Source organism: Doryrhamphus excisus, chromosome 2 (assembly GCF_030265055.1).
Source record: "Doryrhamphus excisus isolate RoL2022-K1 chromosome 2, RoL_Dexc_1.0, whole genome shotgun sequence".
NCBI lineage: Eukaryota > Metazoa > Chordata > Actinopteri > Syngnathiformes > Syngnathidae > Doryrhamphus > Doryrhamphus excisus.
The window spans coordinates 11,167,174-11,193,487 of NC_080467.1; the positions used below are offsets into that span (position 1 = coordinate 11,167,174).

At 46.5% G+C, this 26,314-nt stretch overlaps 3 protein-coding genes across 3 annotated transcripts; all 3 read left to right on the forward strand.

Annotated features, from left to right (window-relative positions):
• The first annotated feature begins 401 nt into the window (after positions 1-401).
• On the forward strand, positions 402-3,400 carry LOC131109786 (zinc finger protein 703-like). Its single transcript, XM_058062143.1, has 2 exons — positions 402-804; positions 1,162-3,400. The coding sequence occupies exons 1-2, from the start codon at positions 598-600 to the stop codon at positions 2,545-2,547; spliced, it is 1,593 nt and encodes a 530-aa protein (XP_057918126.1). The 5' UTR covers positions 402-597; the 3' UTR covers positions 2,548-3,400.
• A 3,815-nt stretch (positions 3,401-7,215) lies between these two features.
• LOC131106095 (GRAM domain-containing protein 2B-like) lies at positions 7,216-14,086 on the forward strand. Its single transcript, XM_058054865.1, has 14 exons — positions 7,216-7,414; positions 7,526-7,639; positions 8,211-8,277; positions 8,346-8,415; positions 8,483-8,586; positions 10,052-10,147; positions 10,227-10,298; positions 10,364-10,444; positions 10,557-10,623; positions 10,903-10,995; positions 12,256-12,340; positions 12,418-12,522; positions 13,010-13,079; positions 13,272-14,086. The coding sequence occupies exons 1-14, from the start codon at positions 7,332-7,334 to the stop codon at positions 13,308-13,310; spliced, it is 1,146 nt and encodes a 381-aa protein (XP_057910848.1). The 5' UTR covers positions 7,216-7,331; the 3' UTR covers positions 13,311-14,086.
• Positions 14,087-14,492: 406 nt separating this feature from the next.
• Positions 14,493-21,183, forward strand: LOC131106087 (TNF receptor-associated factor 2-like). Its single transcript, XM_058054851.1, has 11 exons — positions 14,493-14,653; positions 15,523-15,737; positions 15,813-15,891; positions 16,268-16,366; positions 17,586-17,747; positions 17,820-17,894; positions 17,969-18,043; positions 18,123-18,680; positions 18,744-18,921; positions 20,741-20,889; positions 20,951-21,183. The coding sequence occupies exons 2-11, from the start codon at positions 15,550-15,552 to the stop codon at positions 21,167-21,169; spliced, it is 1,782 nt and encodes a 593-aa protein (XP_057910834.1). The 5' UTR covers positions 14,493-14,653; positions 15,523-15,549; the 3' UTR covers positions 21,170-21,183.
• The last annotated feature ends 5,131 nt before the right edge of the window (positions 21,184-26,314 follow it).

Sequence of the window (26,314 nt, forward strand, 5' to 3'; positions counted from 1 at the left end):
TTTATTTTATATTAATACTGATAACTATAGGGAAATGACAGTGATAGTAAAAGTACATTTCTATGAGTTTGTTACCATTACCTTCCTTGCGATTGGCTGTGAGATGTCACATGACTGTACTGTCGCTCAGTGAGGCAGCCATATTGACCTCAGTTTACTATGGGCTGACTTAAAAATAATAATAATAATAATGATAATAGTACTGGTTTGATAGATAGTTACTGTTTTTGAATCATATAGTGCCTCTTTAAATGGTTCCGCTGTGCTAGTGAGCCAGCAGCGGCCTGGCATGTAAACAGACATTGCTCCGCCTCCCCGTGTCATGGCCACGCCTCCCTCATTAGGCATGCAGCCTCGCCTGTCTTTGAAGTCAGTGTTGCTGCATCACAGCTGCCAGAGTCCACGCAGGAGAGACGCGGAAGTGGGTCACCTCGGAACTATTCTGACGCAACTTTCTCTGCATGTTTGACACTCGTGCGGCCATGAAGAAGTAGCCCCCCCGCCTCATTTTCCTCAGGGTGGTCCAGCTGTGTCTTCTTTTTTTGTTTTTTTTTACGTGAACGGAATCCGGACTCTTAATGGATTACAACAAACCTGATGAAAGATCCCCCGCCGAGTCTTGTCACTAATACGCGAATCGAGCTCAGGCACCGAACCGGTTCAATTCTTCTGACTCCCCAGGACCCGATTCGGCAGTCAAGGAGGCTTCCGATCCGCATGATCAACATGTTGACGGCGCACACCGGACACTTGCTCCACCCGGAATATTTACAACCGTTAACACCAGCGCCCGTCAGCATCGAGGTACGTCCGTTTGAAGTGATTCGGGTCTATTTGGGTTCGGCTGGGTTTTAGTGGGCTGGACTGCCACGCAGGACCTCCAACTACGGTTTTAAATGCGAACCAAATAGCGTGTGTATTTTTTTCCTTAGTGGATAATTACATAGAGATAAGGCAGCACATGAGAAATATTCCTAAAAATACTGACATGTATATTTGTCAGTAGTTTAGAAGCAGGAAGTATATGAAGACAAACAATTTGACTTCAGTGTACAGTTATGTAGATCATGTAATTATTATTTTTTTGTTTTTGAATGATAGTAATGAGACAGCAGGGACTCGTTGATTGAGTGGTGATGAATGTTTGTGTTTTTGTCACAGCTGGACGCTAAGAAGAGTCCGCTGGCCCTGCTGGCTCAGACCTGCTCCCAGATCGGAAAACCGGATCCTCCGAGCTCCTCTAAACTCAAAGAGAAGGAGGCCAGCGGTCGCTCGTCTGTCTCCAGCTTGAAAGTGGGAGAACAGCGCCCCCCTTCGGAGGACAAGTCCAGCTTCAAGCCTTACCTCATCGGCGGCAGTGGAGACGGGGAGAGAGTAAGCAGCAGCAGCAGCAGTTTGGATAAAGTATCATTCAAGGTTCTCAACAATAATGGGAATACAGCCAATGGGCAGCTGTCGCACGTGCCCCACGCCTCCTCACCCAGCCCTGGACCCAGCAGAGCCAGCCCCCCGGGGTCCACCCAGCAGCCGCCTCTCAAGCACCCAGGTGGCGGACCGCCCAACCCGCATGCTCACGTGTCAAATGGAAACCGTGAGCCGGACAGCCCGAGCAAGAAAGACGCTGATGCAAGCAAAACGACCTCGGAGGGTCCGCACCTCGCCAACTCCAGCCACGCCCGAGCTACCGCCAACTGCAGCACCGGCAGCTCGGAGGGTGGCTCCATCCTCGATAAAGTGGACTCGGTGCCAGGGCACATTGCGCCCATTTCTCCTTACAAGGCGGCGCAAGCGCTATTCCCGCTGCAGTCGTCTAATTTAGGCTACCACGGGTCGGTGGTGGGGGCCTATGCTAGCTTCCCTCCGCCCTTGGTTCCCGGGTTAGACCACAGCAAGTCCGGCGTGGGAAACTTGGGCATTCCTGGAAAGCATCCGAGCTCCAGCCCTCTTACCGGGGCCTCTCCCCCTTCATTTATGCAGGGTCTATGCAGGGACCCCTACTGCCTCAGCTACCCCGGTGTACCCCACTCATCCGTCCACGAGCCCTCCGGCCTCAAGTCCAGCTTTCCGTTGGTGTATCCCTCCCACCCGCTTCATTCCCTCCACCCCGGCGGTCCCTCGTCCCTCCCCCACCCCTTGTACTCATACGGCTACATGCTACCCAATGACCCCCTTCCTCATGCGTGCAACTGGGTCTCGGTCGGGGGTCCGTGCGACAAACGTTTCGCCACGTCAGATGAGCTCCTGGCTCACCTGCGCGCACACACGGCGCCCCCCGTGGACATGGATGCCAAGATGCTCTCAGTCTCGTCATCGGGACCTTCTTCTTCCTGTCACCTGCACCTTCCCCACATGAGCAGCCCCGGCTCCTTGCTCAGAGCGCCGCCCAGCCTGGGACTTGCTCGCTATCACCCCTACAGTAAGGTCCATTTGACCCCCGGACCCTCCTCCGTGTCCCTGCACTCCCTGCCCGCTACAAGCCCCTACTACCCGCACTACGCCTTCTACAACCAAAGACTCGGATCTGCGTCCGCTCTGGGCTACCAGTGACACCGACATCCCTCCAGAGACATTTTTTTTTAAAGGACCACTGGGACTTTTTGGATGTATGTTGACGCCACTTTGGTATATCTTAATGGCCTTGGCTTTGCGTTCTTTCTTTCAGTACGGAGAAATTGACCAGTTAACCTAAGGAATCTGGGAATTTCAAAACCATACTTTTGAAATCTATGTTTACACCTGCGCTAGGCCAAAAAAAAACATCATTTGTGACTTGTCTGTCATGACCAAAAGCAAAAAAGAAATCATTATATCCGCACTTTTATACAAATCCTCAGAAAAGGTTATTGCCTGGCACGTATACCAGGTCCACCTGCCGCAAAGTTAGCCTGTGCAATTTTGCCGTATCCCGCTAACAAACCAACCGGGACATCACACTCGCTAGAACTTTGGCTAGCAGTTGATGCTAATGTTGCTGCCATGTAACTCAGCGAGTTAGCTGCTAACATTGCCACTAAATATGATTTTTTTGTTTTGTTGCCAAAACTCACAATTTGATGCTACTTGTTTGCTACTTTATTGCTAACAGCTGCTTTCAATGCTAAGCCAGCAGACACCCTGGACATCCAACCACGTGTTAACGCTCCTGGAGTATTTCTTTTACACCGGGGCGCCCTGCCTGGTACCGTTATGTTTCTTCTAGAGCCCCCCACCCCGCCACCCCTCCCCCACCCCTGGCCGAGTTGAATGTTTAAAAATCATGTCTCTCCAAAGCGCTTTTGTAGCAAAGAGATGTGATATTTTTTTTGTACATGTGAACCACCACGCGGTGCTATCCAGAAAACACGGGTTTTGGGGGTGGGGGTGAGGTTGGGGATTATGGGGGGGGTTGTATTTTGTTAAATAAATCAAATGAAGATTTCCATTCATTTGTGGTCTTGTTTGAATGTGGTCTGTTTTTCATCAGGAAGGTTCCCACACACTCCGATGAATCACCGTGGAAAGGTCAGCTTTCATCAAGCACGTTTAAACGCCTGACGGCAGAGAGGAGGCGGAGCTGTGGGGAGGTAGCAAGTGGCTGCTGTTGGAGCCCCACTGAAACCGCTTTGTGTCTTTTCTTTTGTAACTCTGTTCACACCAGCAAGATGCGATCTGATCCAGATCCAAATGTGGTTTGTATTTTTTTTTTTATCTGACCAAATGATTTCCCGTGGGGAATATCTTTTCCAAGCGGTTTCAGCTCGGTTCGGATGCTAGCGTTCATACTTGATACCAAAGGAAGCGGAAATTGGGACCCAACCGGATGTGGCCGGTTTGAGCGCCGACTTAAATCGTTAGCTTGCGCCGCTTGCATTTCTTACTTTTCTTGCTGGATTCTGTCCTTGGGGATTGTGACTACATCGTCACCCATTTTGCTCATTTGACAATTTGTTCCAATCTGGAGTCGTGCGCTCAGACGCAACTCCAGTATGACACCAGATTGTCACAAAGAGCACGGCAAGAGTTGAGTGTGGTGTTTTGTTAGGCGACAGGAGGACCAAAGCAGCCTGACAGGCCGAGTGATTGATGATGATGATGGACTCTGGCGGTGTGCCTCGGCGACATGACGGGCGCCGTCACCTTTTCATCAGGCCATCCCGCCGCATGCGTGGTGTTTGTCCTCGCTCCATGGAGGCGCATGTTCCCAGAAACCCCTCCTTTGGTTTGGGCCCTCTCTCGGGTTTTATCACTTCATCCATCACGGGACAATGAGGGCTTTCACATGCTCCCAAAATAAAAGGCGCACAGATGTCGGCCGTGATGTTTCACAACCCGCCATAAAGCCGTCACTTACATGCGACCGCAGCGAGGCACAAATGTTCCCCCAAAAAGTGCCGCCAGCCAACATGTGGCGCTGCTCCACGACAGGCCTCCGTGTTAAATTGGCCACATCCAGCCGTTAGCTTGCTTGCACTTTTTATTTCTGTAGCGGGCTTCTCCCTTCTTCGCTCTCCTGGGTTTTGGGTTTTCCCAGCTGGTTTTGATCCGGTTGCGCTCCATGGGCTCGGCTGTCAGCTCTCATGCATCAGGGTCTAGCATCCGGATGGAAAAAACGTGATCTGGCAACTGACCGGCGGAGGCCTGCAGGGGGCCCGCAGGGGCGACTCTTGCCTCCCCACGGTCACGTTCTGGCTTCTTTGCACGCTGAAGCTCGGAGGTCAGACAGAGGCTTCCAAAATCCGCCCGCGTGCAAGCAGACACGATTACTCACATGTTGTCACCCGGGAGTAAATGTTGGATTTTCATTTGTCACCATGATTAATGAGGGCGAATGGACCCGCCCACTCACAAGCATGTGTCATCACTTCATAACACAGCACTATTAGTGCAACCTTTCTGACTGGATTACTGTAGGTCATTTCTAACATGCAAGGTGGCAGCTAGCATGAATAACCGGTGGGCGGAGCTGTCACATGGACTGTACGACACGCCTATGTCACAACACGCCTTGCATGTGTTGTGTGCGGGAATTTGTGCTTGGGCTTTGACATTGTGAATTATTTTTTGGTTGCTACGCAAGGTGACAGTTATTATGAATAACTGGCAGGAGGAAAGTTTGCACGGATTCTGACATGTCCAGGTTGCGTATGTTGTGTGCAGGCGTTTGTGCTTTGACTTTGACATTGTGGGTTATTTTTTGGTTACTATGCAAAGTGACAGTTATTATGAATAACTGGCAGGTGGAAAGTTTGCATGGATTCTGACATGTCCAGGTTGCGTATGTTGTGTCCGGGCGTTTGTGCTTTGGCTTTGACATTGTGGATTATTTTTTGGTTACTACGCAAGGTGACAGTTATTATGAATAACTGGCAGGAGGAAAGTTTGCACGGATTTTGACAAGTCCAGGTTGCGTATGTTGTGTCCGGGCGTTTGTGCTTTGGCTTTGACATTGTGGATTATTTTTTGGTTACTACGCAAGGTGACAGTTATTATGAATAACTGGCAGGTGGAAAGTTTGCATTCTGACATGTCCAGGTTGTGTGCAGGTTTTTTTATTTGGTTTGAACACAAAAACATTGAGGGTGTTTTTTCATCAATTTTGATTGGCTTGGTTTCAATCAAATTACTTAAATGTGAGGAAGATGAAAGTGACCCCCGCGACCTTTAGTTGTCCCGCATGCGCTTCCGTTGGCGCCTCCATTAATAAATTGATGTTTCATAGCCGGGATGAAATGATGCTGACAGCAGCAGTGACTGAGGTGGACACATGCAATATTTTTGGGGGGTGTGGGGGTCGACCCTCTGCCTGCATGCATTGAGTGTGGCCTAGCAGCTGTAAGCATCAGCCCCCCCCCCCCCCCCCCAACCCCGCTCTGCATGATTAATGACCTCGCCCCTTGCACCCCCACCCCCGCCATGGCACTCAAGCCAAACTTTTTCCCTCCTACAACAAACCACACAAAAACCTTCCTTGCAGCTCTGCTCGAGGAGTGCACGTGCACACGTGCACGGAGGCGTGGGTGGCGGAGGATGGCTGGGATGGGGGCTGGCGGGGTGGTGGTTGAGGAGACCTTGGCGTGCAGGTTCCCAGCCTGTCAGGCGGCTGTCGGCGGGGTGATTTATGAGCGGCGGACTCGGACCCGTCCTCGCTGGCAGCTAGCTATTGTTACATGTGACGGCTAATGAGGCCAGACATGCTTTCAAGCACAGCACTTAACACCACTTCAATCTCAGCCTATTTTTGCACCCTCTAACTCTCCTCCTTCCTCTGCTGGAATATTTGACAGCTGCTGAAAGGATATTTCTCTTCCTGTGAAGAATATTGCCTGTGCGCTGTACTGTGCCATACACCCCGCACTGCATACAGCATAAGCTACTTACTATATGTAGGCATTATGGACATATGCAATGTTTTTATTGTACCAGTTGTACTACATCAGACTGAGGGAATAAAAAAATAACAACTAATTTAAAAAAATAATTAATCAAATCATCAGTGTGTACACTCGAAGGACTATTGTAGCCTTTTTAGGAGGTATTTGTTGTAAATAAGTGTATTGTTGTACTTGTACGACTTCCATTGCGAATGACATTTGTTTTCATTTAGTTATAAACAGTTTGCAGTTAGCTAAGAACCAACAAGCTGTTGAAAGGTTGTACATTTAGACGCTGCTGCCCTCTGGTGGCCGTATCTGTCCATTACAACAAAATGGCTCCAAACGTTACCAGCTTCAAGATGAGTCAGGATTTGGTTTCTATTAAATATCTCGAAACGTATATCATAAAGAATGTTTCATTCTTGGTGTAAGATTGTATTTATGACTTGGCAGAGGTTGAAGTAAGTTTTTAAAAATTATATTCCTGTTTTAATAAGCGATGGGACGTATGGGTTCGTTGATAAGAATCGGAAAAAAACACGACGAAAAAAGACTTTAGTTTTGGCCATATAAAATACACACTTTTCACACTTTTCAAACAATATTTTACATATTATTTACAACAACATTATAAGACAATGTAACAATATCATGTAACACAATAATTTAAAAAATAGGGTCAAAATACGACACTGCCCTGATATAAATAAAATCGATAATTGGATCGATCCACCCAATTTAAACATTTGAGTTCTTGCAGTTCTTTTTGTGACCAGCAGAGGGCGCTTTTTCTTCTTTCATTCCTCCCAGTGTACTCCCTCCCCTTTCCCGGCCCCTCCTCCTCCTCCTCCATTGGGCTTTTTTTCCTGGATTCTTCCCGGTCCGAGTCTCCAGACCCCGGGGACGTCGTCTTATCCCAGAAGGTGAAGGTGGCGTTCGGCCGGCAGCGGGTGGAGGTGTCGTGAGGTGGGCTCCGACATGGTGCTGATGGGCGAGCAGGCAGAGCGACCTTTGACACCGCCGACGGCCACGGAGCAACTTCTCCACCCCCGGGGGAGTCGGTGAGCGAGACGGGCGAAGTGAGCGGGAAGGCCCGCTGCTGGTGGTGGTGGTGGCGGTTCCGGAAAAGTTCTTAACGACGTTTGAACTTTTCTGTTGTTTTTTCATTTCAGTTGTGAAGCGGAGAATGACGCTCAGAAGAGACGAAGGAGACCCACAGACCTCCAGCTGTGTCTGGACAACGAACCGGAACCCTGCGAGATCTGTAAAAAGACCACCGGAACCAGGTGTCTCCTACCGAGGATACATATTCTAGAACCTTCATCTAGTCGTACCATTGACGTCTGGAACTACACAATAATAATAATAATAATAACTTAGTAGTACATAACTATGTAGTATATATATATATATATATATATATATATATATATATATATATATATATATATATATATATATATATATATATATATATATATATATATATATATATATATATATATATATATATATATATATATATATATATATATATATATATATATATATATATATACTGTATCATTTGTTTCCTACAGCTTGTTAGCATATATTTTGACAAACAGTGAACATATGGTTAGCTTGGTGTGCCACTTCATTAGGTACACCTGTTATGGAATACTGCCTTGGGTGAAAGTTGGTGGCGTTACGTGTTGAGTATGAACCTAAGAGTGCGGCCATCTTTGTCTTTCTGTCACCTGAAAGAAAGATAAATAGTCTTTGTTGTGACTGTAACTCGACACCTGAGGGACTCATCCACTTTGAATCAGCAGCACACTTTTACACCATGCTGACCCCCCCTAACCCCTTCTTCAGCCTGACACCCGGTAAGCAGCTCTCGCCGGCGCCCAGCCCCGGCAGGAAGACGTCGCCGTCCAGCCAGGTGCGTCACTAAGCGGTGGACTTCCTGTTTGGAACGAGAACGCAAACAAACATGTGGTTTCTCTGCAGCTGTCCAAGACCAACGTGCACTTTCACAAGCTCTTCAAGGAAGTGGGCAGAGACGAGGCGCTCAAGCAAAGTACGTCCCGATGTCCTGATGTCCTCTTTAGTCCAAAGCCGACCTTGTCTTTGTCTCCTCCGCCAAGGTTACACCTGCGCCCTGCAGAGGGACATCTTGTATCAGGGAAGGATGTTCCTCTCCCAGAACTGGATCTGCTTCCATTCCAAGGTCTTTGGCAGGGATACCAAGGTAGCGGTCTACCCTACCCCACCCCACTATATTTCATAATTCATAAAAACCCGCTCCACCGAAGTCTCACAGCACACGCTTCATTCCCCAACATCCTTCTCCAAAAATCACAATTTCATTTTTTTGTTTATTCTCACAAAATTGTGCCTTTTTAGACTTTTTTTGTCATAATATTTTGACTTTATTGTCATAAAATCAGGCGGCACGGCGAGTGGTTAGCGCGCAGACCTCACAGCTAGAAGACCAGGGTTCGATCTCACCCTCGGCCATCTCTGTGTGGAGTTTGCATGTTCTCCCCGTGCATGCGTGGGTTTTCTCCGGGTACTCCGGTTTCCTCCCACATTCCAAAAACATACTAGGTTAATTGGCCACTCCAAATTGTCCATAGGTATGAATGTGAGTGTGAATGGTTGTTTGTCTATATGTGCCCTGTGATTGGCTGGCCACCAGTCCAGGGTGTACCCCGCCTCTCACCCCAAGACAGCTGGGATAGGCTCCAGCACCCCCGCAACCCTTGTGAGGATAAGCGGTAGAAAATGAATGAGTTCTCCTCCTATTTTGTGTGGAAGTGGTAACTTTTTGGCTTCTTATTTTGTCTTTCCCCAACCTCAGCCATCTCCGTGTGGAGTTTGTATGTTCTCCCCGTGCATGCGTGGGTTTCTCCGGGTACTCCGGTTTCCTCCCACATTCCAAAAACATGCTAGGTTAATTAGCGACTCCAAATTGTCCATAGGTATGAATGTGAGTGTGAATGGTTGTTTGTCTATATGTGCCCTGTGATTGGCTGGCCACCAGTCCAGGGTGTACCCCGCCAAAGACAGCTGGGATAGGCTCCAGCACCCCTCACGACCCTTGTGAGGAAAAAGCGGTAGAAAATGAATGAATGAATGAATGTCATAAAATCACAGGTAATTCTGACTTTATTGCTATAATAAAATATATGCACTATAATAACAATAATAATAATATTTTAACCTTTTCTAAAAATGCCAACTTTAGTCCTTGTTTTCAGAGTTTCTCACAATATTCCAAATCTCTTTTCAGAAATGTAATTTTTCTTGGATATTTCAATGGCTAAAATGATTTTACTTGATTTTAGTTGTGACTTTATTGTCATAACAATGACCACTTTTCCTCGTTACATTCCAACTATTTTCTCTGGATGTTTTGGTTTTATTCTCGGAAAATGGCTGCCGATTTTACCATTTTTTCCAAGTAGCCAAGTCTCGGGCTTATTGTAAAATTATTATTATTATGAAATATTACGCTCATGTGATTTTGTCAGCTGAAGCTAAGATGTTTTGCCAAGCTAGCTTAGCATACTGTATACACAGCGGGATTACTGTTAGCATCTTGAAGGTTCAGCATAGCCTTGAAGATGTTGATGAGAACAGTTGATGCTAACATCCTTCAGTTTTTCCGTATGTGTCCCTGAAGTTTGCATCAACTTCCTCTTTCCGGTCAGATCGCCATCCCGGCGGCGTCGGTGACGTTGATCAAGAAAACCAAAACGGCGCTGCTGGTGCCGAACGCCCTGGTCATCCAAAGCACCCAGGAGCAGGTGACAACCGGCCCGTCAGGTGTGGTGGCGCTTACGTAGTAAGTGGGAGCGTGACGGTTCCCACTTCCTGTTTGTCCAGCACGTCTTTGTGTCCTTCCTGTCTCGCAACGCCACCTACAAGTTCCTGCACTCCGTCTGCGTCCACCTGGAGGTGCGTTTCCACGCTCTCGTCTGTCCTCATCCAAGGTGGGACTGAAACGTGTGAGAACGTTGCAGGTGGAGAAGATGTGCGGCAGAGACGCCGCGTCCTCCTGCCAGGACGGCTTCCGAGTCAAGGTGGCGTCGTCCCTTCCTCTGGTCAGTGGCGACACGGGATGTTTGCATTTTTTTTTGCATCTGTAGAAAGTCAGGCTTGGTTCTCATCGCGCCACCCGTGGCGTCCATTGTTTCCCTTCCCGTGGCCCGGCAGAGGCGGCAGGAGATGATGGAGAGCAGCAGCTCCGGATCCCAGACTCCCGATGACGACAAAATGAGCGGTGGGGACGACGCACCATAGCTAAGAGCGTCTTTGATGAGGGGGTGTTGCTGTCAGCCTGGGGGCGGAGTTTGCACTCACGATTCACAACGCATACTTTTCTAAGCACAAAAACAACACTCTTATGACGCAATTGGATAGCTTTTCTTCAACTTGGAAGCTTGTTGAGCGACTTGGATCCGCCTTGGGATGCTGACGTGTGTTTGTACTGCTGTTGACACGGAGGATGTTTGTCTTTGACGTGTGTGTCTTTTTTCCGTGTCTGTGTTTCCTCAAGCAGACTTCACAGGCCTCCCCTTTGTCAAAAGCGGGAAGGTGTCCGTCCTCGCCGACGTTCACCTCCAACCGAGCCCAAAGAGCAAGGCCAGCAACGGTACTACACCGACTACATGTGTTTTGCCTCTCACTTTACTATATGCTACACCGAAATGCAGTACTCGCCGAGGTACTAGTGAGTAGAGTAGTTACTAAGGCACATGGATTTGGAATAGTTACTGAGGTACTAATGGGTAGAGGAGTTACTGAGGAACTAAGGCACATAAGTACATTTAGAGTAGTTACTGAAGAACTAACTAACAAGGAACTCATGACTCAGGCACACAGATTTTGAGTAGTTACTGAGGAACATGTCAGTAGAGTAGTTACTTGGCAATGAAGGCACGCACATTTGGAGTAGTTACTGAAGAATTAATGGGGACTAACGACTAAGGCACATAGAGTTAGAGTAGTTACTGAGGAACTAATGAGTAAGTAGAATCTGAGAATCTACGGCACATACATTTAGAGTAGTGACTGTGGAACTAAGGCACATGAATTTGGGCAGTTACTGGGTTACTGGGGAACTAAGGCACACTCATTTAGAATAGTGACTGAAGAACTAACGAGGAACTAAAGACTCAGTCACATACATTTTGAGTAGTTACTGAGGAACCTGTGTGTAGAGTAGTTACTGGGGAACTAAGGTACATAGAGTTAGAGTAGTTACTTGGTAACTAAGGCACATGCATTTAGAGTAGTTACTGAGGAACCCCTCAGTAGAGTAGTTACTTGGCAACTAAGGCACGCACATTTGGAGTAGTTACTGAAGAATTAATGGGGACTAACGACTAAGGCACATAGAGTTAGAGTAGTTAATGAGGAACTCATGAGTAAGTAGGATCTGAGGATCTACGGCACATACATTTAGAGTAGTGACTGTGGAACTAAGGCACATTCATTTAGGCAGTTACTGGGGAACCAAGGCACACTCATTTAGAATAGTGACTGAGGAACTAACGAGGAACTAAAGACTCAGTCACATACATTTTGAGTAGTTACTGAGGAACCTGTGTGTAGAGTAGTTACTGGGGAGCTAAGGTACATAGAGTTAGAGTAGTGACTATGGAACTAAGGCACATGCATTTAGAGTAGTTACTGAGGAACCAATGAGTAGTAGTGAGCAACTAAGGCACATACTGTAAATATAGAGTAGTTATTGAGGAAGTAATGATTAGTGTCAGGTCATTGCGTGTAGCTTATTGTGAAGTGTCTTATTTAACATGAATGTTCGTTAAATGCTGATGTTTGTCATCATGATGAAAGGGGGCTAGAACGGAACCTTGGGGAACGCCTTTTCATTTTTTTTTATGTCAAGGTTCGCCGGCCGGGGAGGTACCACGGGTGGGCAAAGCCTGGCCTCATGTGACCTTGCACTCCATCCTACTCATCTATTTGTTTCTGTGAGTACTTTTGTCGCCCGCTTTGTCGTCCGACGCCTTAACCCGCCGTCACCGCCACGCTTTGTGCATCCCCGCAGGGCCGGCGTCCTCGTGGCGTCCTCCTGTTACATGGCTTTCAAGATGGTGGTCCTGGAGCATCGTTTGAACTCCATGTTGGCGGCGAGGGAACACATGCACGGCCAGTACGAGCTGCACACGCCCTCACATGCACCGCTTTTTCCTCACGGGGGTGCTGGAGCCTATCTCAGCTGTCTTCGGGCGAGAGGCGGGGTACACCCTGGACTGGTGGCCAGCCAATCACAGGGCACATATAGACAAACAACCATTCACACTCACATTCATACCTATGGACAATTTGGAGTGGCCAATTAACCTAGCATGTTTTTGGAATGTGGGAGGAAAACGGAGTACCCGGAGAAAACCCATGCATGCTCGGGGAGAACATGCAAACTCCACACAGAGATGGCCGAGGGTGGAATTGAACCCTGGCCTCCTAACTGTGAGGTCTGCGCGCTAACCATTCGACCGCTGTGCCGCCCCAAAGACATACATCTCATAGAAAAAACATCTGTGAGAAATAGCGCATATGAAAGAAATGATAACATGACGTCTGGCCTGTGGTTCCAGTCTGGAAGTGAAAGTGATGAAGATGCTTCTCTTTTCTTGCAGAAACGTGGCGAGGCCTCAGGACGCTGAGATCTTCGGAGAACTCTCCACCAACCTCTTCAAGCTGGAGAAGGTCGGTACGGCTTCTCATCCAATCGCTTCCTTTCATCTCCCATAACTGCAGTATTTTTAAAAAAGTACAGCATCAGTAGCGTGTTAGCCAAAATTTGCCCGTTAAATTCACGAGAACAAAGTCGTAATTCACGAGATAAAGTCATAGAGTCAAAGGTCATAAATGTATGAGAATAACTTAATGTGTCCTCAGATTCGAAGAAACCTGCAGAGGCTGCTCGAGGACACCTAAAGGAGAAAGTGGTCATGTGACCTGCTGACTGACGCCTTTGGTCTCAGCTTTGAAAAGAACTTGTGCAATAACATCTTCTCCTTTGCCCCACTCAGGACCCACGCCAAGTATTTATATCACAGTACAGTAGAGTATTTATTAGTGGTGCACCATATCAGGGAATTATGTCATCATACAGATAAATCTCATAATCCGGTAAGCAATAATTTTAAGTACGAGAATACCCGTACTGTGTGGGTGAGCAAATCATGCGCTCCTTTTCCTCCTGTCTGTGACGTCGTAAAACTTTATCAGCCACCTGATAAAGCGGCTGCTCGGAGCGTGTGCCCGAATACAGTGCACCTTGCAGTAGGTGGCTCCCCCCTCTGTACTCTGTACTCATTAGGACACATCAGCAGGTACTCATTTCCTCCAGTCCTTCTTACTTCCAGGTGTACACATTTAAAAAGTACATCGTCATCAGTAGAATCTCTGTCTTGAGTAGCAAAATGTCCTGGATATGGGTTTGAAGTAAAAGCTAGCTATGGTGCATATGTAGTATTTATGTAGCATTGTATTTTCATCATTTCAAAGTTTTCTATGCTGATCTTATGTTCTGAAATTGCTCTTAAATGATGTTCTATATCTATAAAAAGTAGTCTATATGTAATAATAGTAGTGATAATGTGATTTCATGTGCAATCGTGTATGTTTATGACTAGATACTAGTTACTACGACGTTAGTATTTCTTGTTTTAAGTCAGTATGTAGTTTGCCACTCTTGATATCGCGTATTAAAAGAGTCGACCACTTCTGGAGTGAAGGTTTTGTTACATTCATACTAGGTTAGATTTAGTATAACTGTGCTATTCATTTTAAATAATTCGCTTTTTTAGGTCTAATTTAACTACAAAGTATCTTGGTGGGGATTAGATTAACGATCAGGCAAAATTGTGTAGAACGGCACCACCCAGTGGACACCAAGATAACTGCAGTGAGAAAGACCGTGTTGTAAATGTACACACACATACAAATACATGCTAGCTGCTAACATTTCACCTCAAAGACATGCAAATTAACTTTCTAGAGTAGGCGGAGCTTAAACGTGTCGCTCTTAAACATGCACGTCTGTCGTGTTTTTGGTTCCGGGTGCGCGCCCCCGCATGTGCGTTCCCGTCGAGCAGCTTGTGGTCCCGCCCATCCCGTGACGTCACCGGCCGTCGGCGAGAGAGCAATGGCGATGCTGGACAAAAACAGGAGAGCCCGTCCGTGCTGTGTGGCGGGGAGCCCTCCTTCGACGCATATGTGAAGGATTTTTCTCTTTCTGCTGACAATGACAGTTCAGTGACACTCAATCTAGCCTGGTAAGTCCCGACCCGTCTGCATGGCGCTTCTTGGTGGTCGGTGGTGGTGGTGGTGGTGGTGCTCGCGCTCTCTGCTTCTTCTCCTGCCTGGCGGAGGGTGATGGAAAAAGGGGCGTGGCCGCGGGTACCACTTCTGACTCTGAGGATGCTGATGGCTTAGCAACAAGGAGACAATGGATGCGCGGGAGGAACCAGCAGCTCTGGATGTAAACAAAGGGTGTGGGCCTCACGCCGGCCCACCGAGGACGGTGCCGACCGCCACAAAGGCAAGATCTGCTCACACCGGATGGGCGCTCGCTTAAAAAAGGGAGAAGATTTCCTCCATCTTTATTTTGAATCTTTTCTTGGCTTTCGAGTTACATTAGGCGATTTATGTCTTGTTTTTTTTTTACAAGCGTTCATAATTGTCATGCAAGTGTAAAAAGAAGTTCATTCATTCATTCATTTTCTACCGCTTATCCTCACAAGGGTCGCGGGGGTGCTGGAGCCTATCCCAGCTGTCTTCGGGCGAGAGGCGGGGGTACACCCTGGACTGGTGGCCAGCCAATCACAGGGCACATATAAACAAACAACCATTCACACTAACATTCATACCTATGGACAATGTTGGAGTCACCAATTAACCTAGCATGTTTTTGGAATGTGGGAGGAAACCGGAGTACCCGGAGAAAACCCACGCATGCACAGGGAGAACATGCAAACTCCACACAGAGATGGCTGAGGGTGGAATTGAATCCTGGTCTCCTCTGAGCGCTTAAAAAGAAGTTAACCACAAAAAATTTTGGGTTTTGACCAAAAATCACCAAAAAATCACAAACTGTGAAAAGTGGAACAAATAAATTGTGTTGTGTTTCCATTCCATTTTCCAGGTGTGACCGGACGTGTGATCGGACAGGATGGCCTCTCAGGAGCCGTCGCCTCCGTCGTCCATGGAGAGCAACAAGCCGGGCTTCCCCAAGAAGATCCTGGGCAACAAGCTGGAGGACAAGCACCTGTGCAACTGCTGCCACAACATACTCCGACGGCCCGTTCAGGCGCAATGCGGCCACCGCTTCTGCGCGTACTGCTTCAACCTGGCCGTCAGGTGCGCCGACCGCGGAGATTAAACAAATACGTCTTTTCAAACATCTCAGCCTTTACCGTCTTTGTTGGGTTGCAGTAACGGACCGCACAAGTGCAACGCTTGCATCAAGGAGGACATTTTCGAAGAACCGACGTCGATCTTGAAACAGGGATGTGTGAGTGCACGCCAGATTCTAAAATGTCTGCCGCTATTAGCATCATACATTAGCATTATTACTGGATTGAGCCCAGTATTTGTGGACTGTGCCAAACAATGGAACTCCCTATGCGAGTTGGAGCTTTTCTTCTTGTCACACACACATACCAGTGACGTCTGTCACACTGCTGATTTGAAGATAATGCAGCTATGACATATGATGAATTAAATATGATTTCACTGACATTTTTTTTAAACAAAAATATTATTTGTCGTTTTGTATTCAATGTTCGGGTCAGTGCGTTAATTAGGAAATCTCATAATTTGCTGTCACGTTTTTCCAAGAAGATTCCGTGACTTCCCTTTCTTTTCCTGTTGTTTTGCTTTTCAAAAAGGCTTTTCCCGACAACGCAGTTCGCAGGGAAGTGGAAAACCTCTCTGCGGTTTGCTTTAACGAAAGTTGCACCTGGAGAGGAACCATCAAGGACTATGAGGTGAGTTCTCATGCTGAGAATGCTCAATTCCTACCGCCGAAACATGGCAATTCTTTGTGTTTTATACATGCATTATAAGGGTCAGGTGACAGGGGGGGCAGCAGTCTAAGCAGGGAAGCCCAGACTTCCCTCTCCATGGCCACCTCGTCCAGCTCCTGGGGTGTTCCCAGGCCAGTTGAGAGACATAGTCTCTCTAACGAGTTCTGGGTGTTCCATAAGGCATCCTGACCAAGAGTCTAAGGGCCACCTTATGGAGGGAATTTATTTTGGCTGCTTGCACCCGAGATCAAGATCTTGTCCACTTTATCACCGTGCGAAAAATCACCGGCCATGGAGTAAAATCATGGTAGCGCTTGGTTACCACTTTTAGTACCACTTTTCCACTCTAAAGGGGTCCCAAAACATGGTTCATGGTCCAACTTGGTTCAACAACTGTGTGAGGAATTATTCAATATCACTTTTTTTTTAATTAACATGTATTAATAATGGGCGGCACAGCGGTCGAGTGGTTAGCGTGCAGACCTCACAGCTAGGAGACCAGGGTTCAATTTCACCCTCGGCCATCTCTGTGTGGAGTTTGCATGTTCTCCCCGGGTACTCCGGTTTCCTCCCACATTCCAAAAACATGCTAGGTTAATTGGCCACTCCACTCTGCTGGAGCCTATCCCAGCTGTCTTTGGGCGAGAGGCGGAGTACACCCCGGACTGGTGGCCAGCCAATCACAGGGTACATATGGACAAACAACCATTCACACTCACCTTGATACCTATGGACAATTTGGAGTCACCAATTAACCTAGCATGTTTTTGGAATGTGGGAGGAAACCGGAGTACCCGGAGAAAACCCACGCATGCACGGGGAGAACATGCAAACTCCACACAGAAATGGCTGAGGGTGGAATCGAACTCGAGTCTCCTAGCTGTGTGGCCTGTGTGCTAACCACTAGACCGCCGTGCAGCCCATTTTTTAACATTGTCGGTTAAATCAGTATGCGGATCGAAAGGATCTGCTGTGGCGAGTCCGTAATCGGGAAAAAGCTGAAAGAAGCAAATAATGTTGGTTAGTGGTGTGCCGCAACGTAAAAAACGTGCTCAAAAAAGGTTGAAAAACACCGCTTTAGTGTCACTATAGTCGCAACTGGAAAGAAAACACCCTGGACTCCGATGCGGTTGTGCCGCCATGACATAGCTTTGTGACTATCCTGCTTATCTTGGCACAGGTGAACCACGAGGGCAAATGTGAGTTCATGATCATCCCATGCCCGTCCTGCAAGGAGCGAATTCGTTTCAGCGAGCAGGAACGCCACAGTGAGCGTGAGTGCCCGGAGAGAACGCTCAACTGCAAGTACTGCAAGGAGCCCTTTCACTTCAAAAACATCAAGGTGGGATAAGCGCCAAACACCTTTTTTTTTTTTTTAGAGTGGTGTGTTGCAAGGCATCTGTTTGCTTCTCAGGCGCATGATGAGATCTGTCCAAAGTACCCGATGATCTGCGAGGGTTGCGCCAAAAAGAAAATTCCCAGGGAAAAGGTGGGAGAACTATTTGGAAGTATTTTCTGATTGGACGACTGACGCTTCATGATTTGTTCTATCATGTCTTTCAGTATGTGGACCACATTAAGTTCTGCAGCAAATTCAGAACGCCGTGTCGCTTTCACGTGGTCGGTTGCGACATGTCTGTGAGTCATCTCCTTCTCCTTGTGGGGTAACTTTTGTGGATGAACAAAAACTGACTTCACCCCAACGTCTTACCTGCAGGTGGAAAAAGAGAAGACCCACGACCACGAGCGTGCTTTTGCCTACGAGCACCTGAACCTGCTGCTGCACTACATCATGGGCATGAAGGTGAGCATGGAGGGGCTGCAGCCGCAGGGTCTGGAGGTGGCGGGACACAAACTGGTGGAACTGCAGCAGTCCCTCAGGGAGCTGGAGGCCCGGGTCTCCCTGCTCAGCAACACCTCCTCCGGGCCTCCCGTGCAGGGAGCCGCCGCCTCCTCCTCCTCTTCCGGTTCGGGCTCGTGCACCTCGGCCCCTCTGCCCCCGCCTCCCACTCTGGCGCCCACCCTCTCTGTGTCTACCTCCTTCACGCCGCTGCCCAGCTCGGTGGGTGCGGCACTGGAGCTGCAGCTCCACAGCGAGAAGACGAAGGTGGCCGAGCTGGGCCGCCGATGCACGGAGCTGGAGGTGAAGTCGGGCACCTTTGAAAACGTGGTGTGCGTCCTGAACAGAGAGGTGGAGCGTTTCGCCACCACTATGGAGGCCAGCAATCGCCAACACAAGCTGGACCAGGACAAGATCGAGGCTCTGAGTAACAAGGTCAGGCAACGTGAAACCTTCTAAAACCTCCGCAACAGACTCAGCAGAGAACTGGTCTCACAGGTGCGGCAGCTGGAGAGGACGGTGGGGCTGAAGGACCTGACGGTGGCAGAGATGGAGGGTCGGCTCAGGGAAATGTCAGCCACGACCTTTGACGGCGTCTTTGTGTGGAGAATCTCAGATTTTGCCAAAAAGAGACAGGACGCCATTGCAGGTCGAGCCCCAGCTATGTTCTCACCAGGTACCATCATCTCGGAGTTTATATCCCGGCCAACTTACACAACAGTTACATTATCAGTGGATAGTATACATATACTGTACATATAGGTACATATATGTATAGGTACATATATAGGTACATATAGGTGTGGAAATATGGGCTAATAACGATGAAAGCAGGTGGCGGCACGGCGGTCGAGTGGTTAGCGCGCAGACCTCACACCTAGGAGACCAGGGTTCAATTCCACCCTCGACCTGTGTGGAGTTTGCATGTTCTCCCCGTGCATGCGTGGGTTTTCTCCGGGTACTCCGGGTTCCTCCCACATTCCAAAAACATGCTAGGTTAATTGGCCACTCCAAATTGTCCATGAATGTGAGTGTGAATGGTTGTTTGTCTATATGTGCCCTGTGATTGGCTGGCCACCAGTCCAGGGTGTACCCCGCCTCTCGCTCGAAGACAGCTGGGATAGGCTCCAGCACCCCCGCAACCCCTGTGAGGATAAGTGGTAGAAAATGAATGAGTTCTCCTCCTATTTTGTGTGAAAGTGGTAACTTTTTGGCTTCTTATTTTGTCTTTCCCCAACCTCAGCCATCTCTGTGTGGAGTTTGCATGTTCTCCCCGTGCTTGCGTGGGTTTTTTCCAGGTACTCCGGTTTTCTCCCACATTCCAAAAACATGCTAGGTTAATTGGCCACTCCAAATTGTCCATAGGTATGAATGTGAGTGGGAATGGTTGTTTGTCTATATGTGCCCTGTGATTGGCTGGCCACCAGTCCAGGGTGTACCCCGCCTCTCGCCCGAAGACAGTTGGGATAGGCTCCAGCACCCCCACCACCCTTGTGAGGAAAAAGCGGTAGAAAATGAATGAATGATTGAACTATAAAAACAATCGTCACTCGCTAAATGTGCTGCAAAAAAGGTCAGTAAGTATAATTCATAATGCCGCCTACAGAGAACATACTAACTCCTTATTTCTAAAATCACAAATACTTCAACATGCAGATATAGTTCATCTTCAAACTAAAATAACGCATAAGGCTAAAAACAACCAATTAGCTAAAAATGTCATCCAAGGAGAAAGGAGAGGAGAAATATGATCTCAGGGAAGAAGTACATTTGAAACACTTATATGCTAGGACTACGTTATGCTAGCCATAGCATTTCAGTATGTGGAATCAAACTATGGAATGGATTGAGTAAGGAAATCAAACAATGCACAACGATGAGCCAATTCAAGAAACAATACAAGCAGTTGATGTTTGCTAAATACAAGGATGAAAAGTCTTGAACCAGTCATGATGTGCTATATATATCACTATATTGACACTTATTATGGTACACATTATGTCATTGTAATGGTAATAGTAATGGTTTTATTTCATTTTAGCATGCATCAGATTACAATTGAGTGCATCCCATAATCAGTTCCCAGTTCGACATGTCCAAAAGGAGTAGGAAGAAGCAAAGCTTATTAAATCCTACCCCTCCATCTGGTACTTTTACAATCAGTAACTGTTACATTTGTTCACTTCCTGCTTTCCATAATACAGTTTAAGTTTTTTTCTTTTTTTTTGTGTATGGAAGTGTATGGTAATATCACCTCGTACTTCGGTACGAGGTACATTATTAAAAAAAAAACAAAAAAAAACCTTAAACTGTATTATTGTAAGCAGGAAGTGAACAAATGTAAGTTACTGATTGTAAAAGTACCAGATGGAGGGGTAGGATTTAATAAGCTTTGCTTCTTCCTACTCCTTTTGAACATGTGGAACTGGGAACTGAAAAAAAACATTACCATTACCATTACATACTGTAAATTTATTTGAGTGTACTTTTTGCAGCCTTCTACACCAGCAAGTACGGCTACAAGATGTGTCTACGCATCTATCTGAACGGAGATGGGACGGGCCGAGGCAGCCACCTGTCCTTGTTCTTTGTGGTCATGAGAGGACTCAGCGACGCTCTGCTCAAATGGCCGTTCAACCAAAAGGTAAAAGGTCGCCTTCTGAACATGTCTGAAACAAAGCGGTCACCGTCGTCGTCTCCTCCAGGTGACGCTGATGCTGCTGGACCAGAGCAACCGTGAGCACATCATCGACGCCTTTCGCCCGGATGTGACCTCCTCCTCCTTCCAGCGGCCCGTGAGTGAGATGAACATTGCCAGCGGCTGCCCGCTCTTCTGCCCTCTCTCCAAACTGGACGCCAAAAACTCCTACATTCGCGACGACACCATCTTCATTAAGGCCATCGTGGACCTCACGGGCCTCTAGAGGGGTCCCTGAAGGGGTGCTTGGCTTCGATTATGAGGCGTCTCCTTGAAACGGAGCTTTATGGTGAGCTTCATTTTGGCTCCACGGTGACCCCCACGGGGCGCCGTTAGCGTCCCCTTTGCAGCTTTAGGGAGACGAAACGGTTTGCTCAGCCCGGGCACCGCCGCCGCCGTAGTTGTCGTCGGCGAGAATGTCCGCCATCACTGTTTGTGTCGAGTGCTGCACTTTTCCTGATTTTCTTTCCACATCACCGGAACTTGTGACTTGCAGGACACCAGAGCGGCAGGCTGGACGTGTGGGGGGGGGGGTGGGCGTCCGAGAGTGGTCCGCGCAGTGTTGTGGTGCTAGATGATTACAAGGTGGAGTTTTTGCTTCTTCTTCTTCTTCTTCAGATTGTCGGTATCGTGAGCCTTCTTCATTCTGGTGTTGAGTACATTTTGCATAGACAAACGTGGAGTTATGTGATCAACAAGGCTTTTCTTTCTTTTACTGTGGGTGACGTGCATGCTGAGTGTCAAGAGGCAGGGTTGGGTTTGGTGTTAGAGGCAGGGTTGGGTTTCAGGGTTAGAAGCAGGGTTAGAAGCAGGGTTAGGGTTTGGGTTAGGCCTAAAAGCAGGGTTGGGTTTAGTGTTAGACGCAGGGTTGGGTTTCAGGGTTAGACGCAGGGTTGGGTTTTAGGCTTAGAAGCAGGGTAAAGATTACAGGCAGGCTTAGGGTTAGAAAATTAGAAGCAGAGTATAAGGTTCGGCCTAGAAGCAGAGTTAGGTTTAATGCTAGAAGCAGGGTAAGTGTTAGGGTTAGAAGCAGGGTTAGGATCGGGGTAAAGGTTAGAAAATGAGAATCAGGGTTGGGGTGAGAAGCAGAGTTAAGGTGAGCGTAAGAAGCAGGGTCCGGGTGAGGGTGAGAAGGGCAGAAGCCTCCATCCGTTTGACGTTGGTGCTCGTTCCGACTCGGGGTTGTGACCGGTGCTTTGGTACATCTGTGGAAGATACAGTGGAGTTAGCGAGGTGTCCGAGGCGCAGACACGTGTTTTTGTCCCTGTGACGGACACACACAGCCGGAGTTGTCGTAAGTCCCCTGCCACCCCCCTGGTGGCGCTATTTCGCCGTGATGCCCTCTCCCCTTACAGAGTCGGCCGAGAGAAGGAACGCTGTTTTCTGTGATTGCGATGCTCTTGAGCTGGTGTGTGATTGGAATATTATATAGCATTTGTTGGCGTGTCTGAAATGAGACAAAAAACCATAAAGATTGTCGTACTTTGTGGCACTGTAGGTTGACTAAATAGCAGCTTGATCGTGTTCCGCTTTTTGAACTTTTCCCGCTGGCCTGTTTTCAAACCAGTCTCGACCTGTATTGAAGCCTCTCTGTGCATGGGAGGCTTTAATTCCTGAGCATTCCTTTCTATTTATTTGGAGGAGAAATATGGTAGAATAGCTATTATGTTATATCTGGCCGCGCCCTGACATCAGAGGTGCCGGCCTATATAGACATAGCAATGTACTGTATAAATATGTATATTTCATACCATAATGCTGAAATAACCTATATATCAGTGTTAATATGTATTATAATAATAGTATTACTGAATACGCTATTAATTCTATATCTATATATCATGTTTTTTTGTTTGTGGAGATGGTTTAAACAGGCCAGAGCCGATCCCTTTGGTGCAGTATGAGTCCTGCTCGGAGTGCAATATGATATTTTGAAGGGTTTACACAAGGGGTGACTTATTCGTGGCTGTTTGTTTACATTGCAGCAAGCAACTTTCAACTTTCCCAGTCGCCGTGTTGCAGATGACGCAAATAGGCTAGAAAATTGTTTCTGTGTCCAAAATATCCGTGTGCGCTTTGGTGGGTTTAGAAGCAAGCATGTACGCAGTACAAGTACAGGATTTAAAAACCATTAGAACTTCATGTTGTGCCAAAATCAATCAAGTTATTACCTCCGTGTTGTGTTTTTACTTTGTCACCTTCTATGCCAACATTTTGCCAAATATGGTGGTATTTCAACCCGAGCTGCTCTTTTGTTTGATTATTCCGTGTGGATGCAGTTTCAATTGATGCATGGGTCACTGGCACCAGAGGAGTCTAGAATCATTTATCAAAAATATATCCTCATATTACAGTTATTCCCATGTAATCTGAATGTAACCCTTTACGCCACTGACAAAAAAATAACTATCCTGTCATGTCATGCAGTTGACTGGGATCGACTTTATTTGCGCACTTTGCATTTAGTTCAAACAGGGTATTTTTTTAATTTAAATGTATTTATGTACCTTGAAGTCAGAGCCATATAAGTATTCTCAAGTTGATATATGTTGATGTGTCACTCTAAAAAGGAACCTGCAGTCTGTAATAAAAGTTTGGTGATTTCAACATTATTGTTCCTGTTGTTACACGAATGACGTGTATGAACCTTTCAAGCCGATACAGCAGGTGGCGCTAGGCACCTTAAGAATCACGTTTGCAGCCCGCCATCACACCAAAGAAAAAGACTGATCAGCCAATGGTAGGTCGTCATACTGATAACTACAGGTGGGTCCGTACTACGCTTTTTTGTGTCAAGGCGATACGAAGCAAATACAAGGTCAGTATCACAGATACCGATACTTTGGAATTGTGTTGATCGTGACTATAATCAGAATAAAACACCCTGGGTAGTAAAAAATATTTGTAAGAACAAGTTAACAATATATAAATGCAATAAACATATCAACAAAATAATACTGTTATTTCATAACATACAAGTATTTAAGCAAAATATCTTCAATACTGCAAAAAAACGTAAAAATGAAAACTATCGGGTTTTGACCCCAAAATTCCCAGGAGAATGTAAACAATATTAAAATAGCCAATATGGCGTCGACGTTGACGTACAGCTAAGCTAGCTTAGCTCACCTAGCTCGAATGACATCTTTGCACACTTTAGAACAACTTATATTGATTTATTTTCATACAGCAGGCAAAATCTACGGTGCGCTTTAAATCTACACTCTTACCTGCCATTTTCGCTTTTTAAAAATTAACCATTATTTGTACCTGAATTACGTTGTGTATATGAATGATGGCGGATTGGATGCTACTTTGGCAGGTTGCCAACTGTGGCACAAAGCGGTACTGCATGTTTATTGCTAATTTGAAGTGTACATTTCTGGAGTCATATTTTATATATATATTTTTTTTATTTTTGTGACTTAACCAAGGCTCTCCAAAATGTGCATTTTGTTGTTGTTTAAATGTAACATTTAATCATTTTGCATGTCAGTGATATGATAGCATTACATGATCCACTTCATGGACATGAAAGCATATGGCTTCCCAACATTGACCACGAGAGGGCACCGTGAGCCCTGAATGACCTTATCCACTGGCGCACTGTCCAAAACAGCATCCATCCAGGTACTAGCAGCACTATTGTTCTCCTCCCATTGGCTGTGATATTTGCAAGAATACTTTCCAAATTGCAGGTTTAAATATTGGAACTGACCCTTGTTTCCTTCCCGGAAAAATCCAGAACTCAAGACGTTATGCTTTCAAGTCACTCCAGCACTCCATATATTGTGTATGAGCAATCCATATTTGAAGTTTTTCAAGTTACAAAGTGATGCAAGTTGGCATAGCACATTACTTAGTTGTTGCATCAGTGGTTCATGAAATATTTACTCAAAACCCTACTCAAAAACTTCATATTTTGTGTGTATCAGTGGCTATGATATAATGTATATACTGTAAATGTATTTTGTAAAAGCGGTTGTTTTTTTCATAAAATATAATTTTACAAATTTTGTGAATGTAAATTTTCTGCTTGTAATATCGTGACTTTATTCCTATTTTTGACTTTATTCTCCTTTTATAATCTTTTTTCCCCCCAACCTAATTTTCCAAAAATTGTAGTATATGTTTGTTTCATTTTCTTTAAAAAAAAACAAATATATATTTTTTAATATTCAACTTTATGCTCCTAAAACATTATTTCACCTCTTTTAAAATTTATTGTCTCTTTGGATTTTTACTTTATTCTTGTAAAATTACTGTAATTTTTAAAAGCCTATTTTCAAAATGTGCCAGCCACTAATGACAATAAAAAAAAAAAAACAATGATCAATGAAAAAACAGTCGCGGGCCTCAAATGGACACTCAAACGTTTAGCGTGTTTAGCCGAATCGCTATAAAATTTGGTATGCGCTTTACAGGGACTGCTAAGCACATGCGAATCAAATCTGAGTCTGATTGGTTGGAAAACATGGCCGCCATCAAGCAGAATGTCTAAGCAAGAAAATGAACATCCTATAAGTCAATGAGCATTCATGTATGACGTGTATGCTAGCTTGCGTGTCTTCCCAGGCATTGTTCAACCAAACCCCCGAAGCAGTAAAAGCAACACAAGCCAGACGCGAGGGTGAGCAAAGTTTGAATCCCTCGGACTAAACTGTTAACGACTGCGTTATTTTCCAGGTCTTCTGCAGCGTTCCGACGGCGCTCTGACTCGTTAGCCAGAAACCAGGTCAAACCCCCGAGGTCGTGTCGATACATAATTAAAAACAGGATAGAGACGGCCTCCCTTGTCTCCAGCACAGCGGATGGAGGCCTCTATTCCGCAACGCATACATTGGATAGATTCCTCCTATTCCACATCATTCAAATACCTCATGATGACGCATCCTCATACTCGCCGTCCTGGCAAAGGATCCCACCTTTACTCCGGACCGTTCCCTTTTCAGTCCAGCTGTGACATAGGGACTACCAACATTCCAGTCCAATGTACACTTCCATACTGCCTTCAATGTACAGTACAGACTTGAACAGTAAGAGACTTGGTTAAAATGTGAAGCACAGTACAGACTTTGACAGTAAGAGAACAATGAATGCCAGCGATGCCCCGCAGATACGACCACCGCTCAATGCCCCCAAAAGCCCAAGCAAGAAATCAATGAAAGTGAACTGCACAACATGTGAGCTATACACTGATAGGAAGACACGGCCACGCTCATATAACATCCAAGAACGGGGGTTCTTGGATGTTCCCCCCCCCCCCCCCCCCCCCCCCCCCCCCGAAACTGCAGCAGACATACTTTATGCACAGCAGGATGGCGTATGTTATGAAGAATATATGATAAACGAGTGCAGTTTATGAGCATAC